The 10,569-nt window shown below is 37.5% G+C and overlaps 1 protein-coding gene across 1 annotated transcript; it reads right to left on the bottom strand.

Moving 5' to 3' along the window:
* Window positions 1–1,029: 1,029 nt before the first annotated feature.
* Window positions 1,030–10,402, bottom strand: LOC113491353 (putative Dol-P-Glc:Glc(2)Man(9)GlcNAc(2)-PP-Dol alpha-1,2-glucosyltransferase). Its single transcript, XM_026868193.1, has 3 exons — window positions 10,232–10,402; window positions 9,723–9,920; window positions 1,030–7,129 (listed from the first exon to the last, which is right to left on the bottom strand). The coding sequence occupies exons 1-3, from the start codon at window positions 10,394–10,396 to the stop codon at window positions 6,074–6,076; spliced, it is 1,419 nt and encodes a 472-aa protein (XP_026723994.1). The 5' UTR covers window positions 10,397–10,402; the 3' UTR covers window positions 1,030–6,073.
* Between the last annotated feature and the right edge of the window lie 167 nt (window positions 10,403–10,569).

The raw sequence follows: 10,569 nt of genomic DNA, 5'->3' as shown, positions 1-10,569 counted from the left end.
ATTTTTCACGAGGATAGATACAACTTGTTACTGTAGCCAGCCAAATTTCTTTTCCTGGGGGACCAGACCTGGACAGTGAAGGTTATTCCTCAAAACTTCTTGAGACTTTAAAGCAAGTTAATACACTGAATTTGGCTGAATCTTCTCAAATTTAGCTAGTAGAGTGGCAGGCAAGAAAATGAGCTCAAACATGGGTCATTCTGGCCTAAATCTCTAAATATCTTCCCTAGCTCAGGTGAGTGCCCTGCCCAAACAAGCTGTGCTCTAGTAAGTAGATTGCACTAGAAGGTAGTTTTGACAAGACATCTGGCAGATGAATTCCCACCTTTGAAACCACCTCAATTGACTAACATAAAATAATCTCGGTAATGAAAAGTATATAGTGCTATAGCAGCACAGGACTTCACAGAGCAGCAAGTAAGGAATTCTATATGCAACGAAGAAAACATTAAGTATAAAAAACACCTACGCTGCTCTTTGCTAGCACTATAGTTATGATATGCTTACTCCCACCCACTAACAACGTTATGGCATTTGCTCAGCACTGACACAGAAGGTAAAGCACCATCTCTGAAATCAGTGATATTCCTGACTGCGTCTCCTTTGTTGTTTTGAAGCTTGTCATTTAAATTTGAATTCAGCGAGGCAATGCTTTGTTTGAGATTTGATGGGAATGCAGGAAAATGCAGCATGATTTACGTGTATTAAATTTGCAGGTCTGAAGCAGTGCCCTAAAATTAGAGACTCTTGTCAGCAATAATCACCATAACTATTCCTTTTACATTGTATATTCACAAGATTGTTTCTATGACAATACCTTTAGGAGGGTGATATGAAAACATGGAAATCTAATCCCATTAGAGAAGATCTGAAGGTAGTTAAGGACACAAACTTTGCAATTACCTCTTTGAAAAGGCATACAGCATACACTCCTACTATTAATACAATTTCATACTAATTTGAATCAAATGCATGGGCTATTAATTTACATCTACTTAAAACCAGGATATAAAGCACATAAGAAGATAGTGGTTTAAAAGTGTTTATTTTTTAAGATACAACAATTTTTGTCGTATAAAAACACTAGAGTATCTGGGCAACTTACAATCCAAAAATGAAAACAACCCCTTCCCTATTACTAACAGAGAGTTGCGATTCAAGTAAGCTCACAACATTTCTTGAACACAGAACAGTTTTTATTTACAGATCCACAGCTAAGTACCAAAACATCTTTAAATAAACCAATTAGCTCCCAAGTTTCAGCAAGATCATTCCTATAGTGATCAGGCCAGCTGTAGCAACAAGCTCCTTCCAGCTGGAGAAGACATTTCCACTCAAGCATGGCAAACAACTCTCCTGTATCACCACATACTGCAGTGCACTGCCAAATACAGCAGTGCCCCAGAACCCCCAAAAGCACCCCGCTCACTTCTGCTCCTGGTGGTGTTGCACACTCCTAGCTATGGTAGCACTGCAATGGCAATTATCTCTCCAAATTTTTTTCCTCTTGCTTCCTCCTCCTCATATCCCAGCTATCCCTGAAGCAGAAGGAGCAGCATGAGGCCCTGAGCATATTCCAAGATTAAGCACAAAACCTCACAAATTAAGGGCATTGTAGCTACACGTTGCTAGCTAGGTTAGCAGTTCTGCCTCATGTAGAGATTATTTTTGTTTGCAAAATGATTGTTTGTTAGTAAAATCAATTATCTGCATTCATTTAAAGCATACTTTTAAGAAGGATGTTTTTCTATAAAAGATGCCTCTGCTAACATACAAATGTCACTGAATCGAAAATAAAAAGCATATCCTATTTAACAAGAGATAAGCAAGGGAAGCAAAGCTTTTCAGGGAAAAAAAATTAGGACAGTGAATATAGACAGAGAATTTGAGATAACTACAAGAAGTCATTTTCACAGACTCTGGCTTTACACTTTTTCATTACACAAAAATGAGATGATGCATTTAAAATGCAGTATGTCAACTACTATAGGGCTAACAGGCATTTGAGCTATTTCATATGTGCATCATTCAATTAAAGAGTAAATATTTTAGAAAATCACCATGTGTCAATCTCAAAAGTATAATTACTTTGCTTTCCTCATTTTTTCCTCCATTTTTTTTTCTTTTTAGACAGCAATGAATACAATGAATATGTGAAAACAAGAATGCTGCGAAATTTAGTAACAGCAGGAAATTTGCTTTCTAAGCAACTACACTGCTTAAAACAATGACATCATTTCAACAGTAAGCTTTCAAGTTTAATTTTGTTCTCTCAGAAAAGTTGTGAAAACCCCACAAATACCAAAAAAAAGCAAAAGAAGGCAGTTTAAAGATGAGCAAAACTTGCTCTTCTTCTAAAACTTCACAACCAATATATATTTAAAATTACATATAAGGACATTCTAGCTAAACCAGCTACTAAAACAAGCAATCAGTCATGACCGAACTTGAAGTTTTCTAATTCTCAGAAATAGCCTTGCTAAAATCCCTGATGTTATGACTTCAAGAAGCATTGTATTACGCAGCTGGTCATCTTAACAAGATGGCACAAGACTGACACCTTGTGAAAAAGAATAAATCAGACCTGTGTTAACAGGAAAAAGAAATCAACTGTTTGACCCCAGAGACTATAGAATACTTTTTCTTACAATATTTTTAACAGAAGAAATCCCTCTGATTTATCTACTCACAAGAAAAATAATAGATAAATAACCATTTCAGCATGCACATACTGCTTATGGTGTAAAATTCATGCTAATTTTGAATGAACACATGCTGTCGAAGAACTTAAAACAAATGCAATACAGAATGCTCACAACAGAATATAGTTCACAGCATATAGGATTATCAAACAAACTTTCTATCTTTCCAAATAACCACCTATTTTTAACTAAAAGAAAAAAAATGTGTTCAATTATTTGTCTTTTTTTTTCCACTTCAAAACAATTTAGCCATGCTGTGGTTGTTCAGCTCGCTATTTTTATTATTCTGACAGTTATTGAAAAATCATCATCATCTTTTTGTCTGAGAAAAAACACCTGAGATTTTATTTTAAAACAGCCATTATAAAAATGTTAGCTAGCTCTTTTTGGTTTCATCTTGGACATTTCAGCAAATGAGTGTGATTTTTTTTCTAAATGGATAGCTGATTAATAAAATTTACAAAAAATTATAATTTGAATGCTGCTGTAAGTAATTTCATTAACAAATGACACCTGCTAAGGAATTAACCTAAAGTAAGCAATTATGGTTCTACTGAAACTAGAAGACTGTAGCAACATAAACCAGGATAAACATAGTCCTTTCTGCCTGTCTTTAAAATGAATAGCTAATAAATTACAAACAACTACAAAGGAAATATTTCAGGATTATAAAGTATGCATAACTAATTCTTATATCTAAACAGTGCTACTGCTACTGATATTTGTACATTTCTAAGAGATGTTGATGGAATTTGAGACCTTTCTTAATGACTAATTATGATATAACTACAACCATCTTGAATTCTGATACTGAATCCAGCTAATATTGAATATTACCTGCAAACTCCCTGTGGTTCATAGCTTTACTCTAAAATTCTCCTTTCAAGGTTTAGTAATTCAAACACTTCCCTCTTTAATTTAAACATATCAACTCAGCCTGCTTTTAAATTTGCGAAATACATTGAAAATAATGGTACTCAAATTAAAATGTGTTCAGTACACTGATAAATCCTGTGATGAAATATTATGCCATCTTATAATACTGGTTAAAAGAACCTCAACAGTTTCACAAACATCTCTCTTTTTCTAGTGTCTTGTGATGTGGAGCTCATCAGAAGAAATGCATTAAAACGGAATGAATTTAAACTCAGTTCTTTTCACTTGAAAGATGGCTGCTATCTCTATTAAGAATTAGTAGGAAGCGTATTTCCTAACAGGGCTGATAATCAAAGGCATTCAAATAATAAATATGCTGGGCAAAACAAAACACCTGTGGACTATGTAAGCACAGGAATTTTTGCATCTCATCAAGCAAATAAACACCTGCTCCCCTACACAAAGCCAAAAAAACCCCAGATCTAGAAGACAATTCAGAATTCTACCCAGAGCCCCATTCCTTCCCATATTACCATTTTAACCCACTTAGTACAAAAAATTGAGGATACAAATGAAGTTGTACAAAACCATACATATGCTCTTTACCTTGTTTAGGTTTTTACTAGCATGGTATACAAAACCAAAACTGGAAGCAGAAGGCATGAGAGACTTCCCCCCAGATGTGTCATACTAAAATCACAACAGAAAACAACATCCTGGACTCTGCAAGAACTACACCAGATACTTGAAAAGCAACCCATTTTGGGTTTCTCTTGCCACTTCACCTTATATATAAGTAAATAGGGAGTAATCAAATCACAGAATCATCTAGGTTGGAAAGTACCTTGAAGATCATCTAGTCCAACCGTTCACCTAGCACTGACAGTTCCCAAACACAGCATATCCTTAAGCACTAAATCAAAAATGGCTTTCCCTATTGTACACACGTTACCAACAAATTACCATACTGGCAACAGGACAAGAAGCAAACATCTTAAATTCAATACAAATAAACCTACTCATTGAAGATAGCTTTAAAGTTTCCTTAGAAGAAACAGGGTTGCAAAAACATTGAATGGGAGAATCTGAGTTAACCACACTCTTGATAATGTTAGGAGAGGGAAGAGAGCCAGGACATTGATCTGCATATAGTAAAAGAAAAATAACAGTACCAATGTGAGTAATAACTCCACAGTACTGACCTTTTGAGAAACAATTCCATTTCAGAGTAACTGGAGTGGCAATAATATGGTATGTTTGCATAGACTTGGCTGCAGTATTTTCATTACAGAACGAACTTAAAGATGGGACACAGTATGTGAAGTTTTGGATTCTCCCCACCACCACATAATTTACTTATATTTATAAAACTGCTTAATAGTTAACTTCAAGCAATCAAATATTTTTGAGTCTAATTAAAGTAATTTACTGACGAACCATTACAGCCTTCTTTTATTCTGATGATAATGCACTAGATGCTTTTAAAAATATACACACATGGTATTTTACCTTTATAAAACAAAATATATACTCCCTAGTTCCATTAGACGTGTATATATACGAAAAACATTTAAAAGAACAATTCAGTAATGCCATTAGTTTTTCTTTAAGATTACATGTCAAGGATCTTAGAAACACTCAGTTCAACTTGGGAGTGCACTCATACCCTACTTCAGTCAAACCTGTGAACACAGAACCTCAGGACATAAAAGCCTGATTATTTAAAAGGGTATTCATTATACTGCATTCCACTGCGTAAATACACATTTCAGTCTGACATACATAAATTACTCCCCTTCTAATAGGTCACATTATCAACTGCAATTTATCTTTTGTTGTACAGTAACATTCATTCCCCCAAAGAAGGTACATGCACATAGCCTCCACTGTATTTTCTAAATATGAGTTTGAAATAAAATTTTCAAAATGCTCTCATGATTTAAGAGCCTACATTCTGTTTGCAAAACTAATGTAAGCATTTATTGACAAAAAAAGTCATGAAAATTCAGTGGGATGTAGGAAGTTTTGAAAAGATTATACTTCAGTAATAGGTTCATACCTTGACCACTAGCAAACCTACATGGAAGTGGCCAGATCCAAGGAGTAAATATGCACCCAAAGTTAACAAAAAGGTTAAACACTGAAATACTTTGTTAAGTTGCCATACCTTCAAGGGCATGTTATATAATATTTTATTATCATGAAAAATTACTGTAAACATCTGCCTTCACATTAATTACAGAAAGGTGTTCTTAAATTTCCCATGTTGTATTCGTTAATTCCAGGAGCTCATAAATTCAGTATATGGAGTATCTTCACATTACAACATTATCATATCTCACAGTCAGTTGCAACAATATAAGCAGCTTACTTCCTCAATTCCAACTGAGGAAAAAAGTCCTTACATAATGCAAAACATATTGCTTCATTCCAGGGTCCACAGTCCTGAAACAGAACTGGGTTCTCCTAAGGGTATGAAAGTATCAAAAAAAAAGTCACCACATAAACCTCTGGATTTCATCACTATTTGGCCATTGGAATGTTCTGTTTAGAAAAAGATAAAAAGTTACAGCATTCACAGCAATATAAAAAGCCAGCTCCAGAAGTTGTCTATATAGAGATGGAAACGGAATATTGAGCCTATATATTAAGAATGGCAAAATAAAGTAACGAAATTCTAGCAATTTTTGAGGAACCGTGACTGCTAATAAACATACAAAATACATTAAGATCCAGAATATTGATTTTGATTTCAGTGTATCAGTGAAACTCCAGCCAGCAAATATATAGACTGGAACTAATAAATATTTTACAAGCTCGTGTCTTTGGAAGACTTTTCTCCAGACATAGAATGTATAATGTCTGTTATCTGCTAGTAAATACTTATGAACATAAGTAAATTTCCAGATCAGGAATAAAGAGATGACAGCGATTAAGCTGTACTGCATAGGGTGCTTTCGTAATGACAGAAGGAATTTCCTGATTTTAGTAGGGGTCAATAAATGAGGGAATGAAAAAAAAACAGTAAAGGACAAAAAGTAGAACAATTGAGGAAAGTGCAAACAGGCTTCATGGCTACTTCTGTCACCAACAACTATTCCACCGTTGATGAAGACAAAAACAAAGAACACAGTTACTAATACGATGTATGGCCAAGTCAAAACAGTAAGTGTAACTAAGTTTTTAGGTGATACGAGATATTCAATAAGAAACTGAAATATTCTGATCAAATCTGCAAATGATCCTTTCCTGGAAGAAATCTTTTCATCTTTCTTTTTCTGTAACTCTGTCTTCCAGGCTTCATTTAGCCTCTCTGCAACAACATTTCCAGCACAAAAAACTGTCCACACAATATTCGTCTGACGAAACATGAAGCCACAAAATCCAAGGAGAGCTGAAGTTTTATGGTTACCATAAAGGCACATTAAATAGGCAAAGAGAGTAAAAAATACTGATCCTGGGTCTGTATAATAAAGGAATGTAAAAAAGTGAAGGGTGGGAAACATTGCAAGAGTTAACGTAGACAAGATTCTCTGGAAACCAGACACAGCCTAGAGAAGAAGCAGAAAAATGTGGTTAGCAATGTCCAGTAAAAATAAAATTAAAAAAACTAAATAAAGAGTATCATTCTTGAGAATTCCATTAACACCATGTAACATCTCATGCTCTTTGGTTCCATTAGCGCACAAGCATGCATGCTGTATTTTTGTTAACCTCCTGCTATGTCAACACAGACTGTTGGACTACACAATGTTAAAATACAAATTAAAGTATGGAACATTAATGCCGTCAAGTTAAAAATATGGCAATGAAAATACACTAACTTCTTTCATATGTCAGGTATTCACATATTTGTGGCATTAAAATCATTGTGGGAGTATAATTGCACCCGTACCAAGGATAAAAAAGCTACACTAATGGGAAGAAGAAAAGAAAAAAACAAACCGGGTTTTATGCCCCGGCAATCTCATCATCAGACTCTGTGAGACAGCAGAACACATCATTCTGTGTGTCTAATTTTGCTTCTTTTGAACCCAGACCACAGAATGGCCAGTTCCAACTTTCTAATCTTTGATGCAGCTTTTATCTTTTATCTTCATTATAATTCCTGAGTTAGAAAAGACACTTTAAAGAAGGTAGGAGACCATGCAGTTAAAAACTCCTCCCAATTATCCCACGCACTACATGATACAACACAATTCACAGCATTAAAAAATGTTGCATGACATTTCTCAATGATGTAGCATGGGCTGAAACAGCCAGTCACCACCTTACAGAAAAGAGGAACAGAGAAAATGCTGAGTTCAAAGACACGCTAACAATTCAGCTACATTTTCTAATGCTTAGACTACTGTCATGAAACCTTTTGTTTTCTTCTATTTGTATTTCCACCTCCAAGCATAAAATTACAAGTGTTCTGAAAGTGGAAAAAATTTAGTGAATTTGACCCAATGCTGTATAGTCTTATCATGTGCTTAAACATTAACAGTCTCCAACAAGAAAATACACCAGAAGAAATTTTCTTTATAGTAAAGGAATCCTTCAGTTATTGCAAAAAAAAGGAAAAAACTAAACAACTTTATTAAGGTGAAAGGTTTTGATAGGCCATTAACCTCTCAAACAGTTTACCTACTGCAGTATGGGATTCTCCACCACTTTAAATATACAATATTCTTGTATCCAAGTTGAACTGTGATGGTCCGGATGGGTAGACTACTAGACAGGTAAAAACTGGCTGTATGGTAACTGGTCACACTCTACCCAAAGAAGAGCAATAACCAGAGTATCATAGGGATCTATACTGGGACCTGTCCTGTTTAACATCTTTATCAATGACAGTGAGAGTACACTCTCATCAAGTCTGCAAATGACATTAAAGTGGTGGGACCAGGCAATATGTTAAATAGCAGAGCTGCCATCTAGAGTGACCTAGACAGGGTGGAGGAATGGGGCAACAGAACTGCTATGCAATTCAACAAGGACAAATGCAAATGTCTGCACCTGGAAAGGAAGAAATCTCCACAATGATACAGGCTGGACATGGAATAGCTGAGGATCTGCTGCTCTGTGGAGAGGGACCTGGGGGTCTTGGCATAGAGTGAGGGGATCATGAGCCAGCAGCACACCCTGGCACTAAGGAACTGCAAGAGTCTCCCGGGCTGCATTAAGAAGAGCATAGCAGCAGATCCAGGGAAGCGAGTATCCCTTTATTTCTTAGGTTGTACCTAGAATACCATGTCCAATTTTGTGCCCTGTGATACAAAAAAAAGCACTAGTGAACTGGAGCAATGGCAGAGGGCCACCAAGACAGGTGGGGGCTGAAGCACTTGCCCTGAGAGGAGGGGCTGAGGGAGCTCGCCTTGTTCAGTTTGGAAAATAGCTGGCTTGTGGGGAACAGCAGCCTACCAGTATCTCTGAAAATATCAACAGGTAAAGGGAGTCAGGCTCCTCGAAGTGGTACATGATGGGAGGACAAGAGACAACAGGCATAAACTGAAATGAGAGGTTCCAACTGGATGCAAGAATAACCTTTTTTGCCATGAGGCTAGTCAGTCATGGAGCAGGTTGCCTCCAGAGGTTGTGCAGTCACTCTGTCCTTGGAGAGTTTTCCAGGCCCCAGTCCTGAGCAACCTGACCTGATCTCAGGGCTGGCCTGCTTTGGGCTGGAAGGTGGACCTCCTAAGGTCCCTTTCAACCAGAATCATTCTCCAATTCTTCCCAACTTGAATTATTCTCCATTTCTAAATACTGACATCAAACATGGTATCTTTCTAAAGAACAGATTTTAGTTTAAACACAGTTCACAGGGCTTGACTCAGGATTCAGTGGTTGAAGTTTGGTGGAGAATCTTTATGTAATTCCAACTAGATGAGTATTCAGACCTTTGGATAGTAAGTCTATATGCATACTAAGTAAATTTAAGTTTTATTTGTGTGACTTTTAGTTATGCACAAGCATAAATTTTTAGAGGACTGCACTGTGGGAGAGAAAAAATGTTTTGGCTTTTTTTTTAGAGAAAAGGAATGTGCCTCCTTGGCCAAACTGGTAGTAGTAGAGGACAGCTCACATATGTAGTGAAGTGAACATATGGAGCCATCAAAACTGCCTGTATGAGCACATAAAATTATTCTACTTTGACTGTACCTTATTCTTCTGATGGATCTTGAACAGAAGTAAATACAGTAAGTAGAAGTTCCCAGCACTGAAAAGGAGGTTAATAAACCTGAGCATTCCCGTGGAGCACACCACGCTTCCCGTCCACCCGAAGAGCCACGCTGTGGGCTTCACTATGCCCACCGAGACCAGGTACAAGCCCGGCAGCGTGGTGATCATTGGGTCCCACTGGAAAGTGGAGAGAGACAGAGGGTTACGGACCAGAGACACACAACAGGTTACAACAGACCATTCCCACCCATGGCCCATTTTGTTAGCTTGGATGTTTAGCGAATTTCTGGCATCATTAGACGGAAATTTTTGAACACCTTGTTCTCCTGCCTGGCGCACTACCGCACCACCAAACAACAGAAAGCAGAAACCGGCGTTTTGGACAACAATGACCACAAATCATTCCTTTCCAAAGTGCCCACGGTACGTTTATAGAAATCATCGCTCCTGACTGGCAAACGCGAGCGAGGCCGGTCCACGCGCAGCACCTGGAGGAAGCGGCCGTGGCAGTAGGCCTGCGCCTGGGGGACGTGGAAGGCTTCGTCCATGTAGGGCCCGCGCTGGCGGCGGCTGATCGCCGCGAAGAGCAGGCACGACAGCAGGAAGGCGCCGCTCATGGCGGCAGAGAAGCCGTAGGCCTCCGCCCGCTCCATCCCGCCGCCGCCACTGAACAAATTTCTTTCTTTTTTTTTTTTTCCAGAGAAGCTTGCTAAGATCCATGCAGCCAAATTAAATATGTGTATTCACTTACCTGTTTACCTGGCTACTGATAGAAGTTACTGGTATTTTTAATAACACTCATATGCTGTTACCTCTTGTAGCCTGT

This window comes from Athene cunicularia, assembly GCF_003259725.1.
Source record: "Athene cunicularia isolate RWA chromosome 1 unlocalized genomic scaffold, athCun1 chr1_part2, whole genome shotgun sequence".
Taxonomy (NCBI): Eukaryota; Metazoa; Chordata; class Aves; order Strigiformes; family Strigidae; genus Athene; species Athene cunicularia.
The sequence above is the reverse complement of the archived record's forward strand: the minus strand, read 5'-3'. Positions and strand labels throughout refer to the sequence as shown.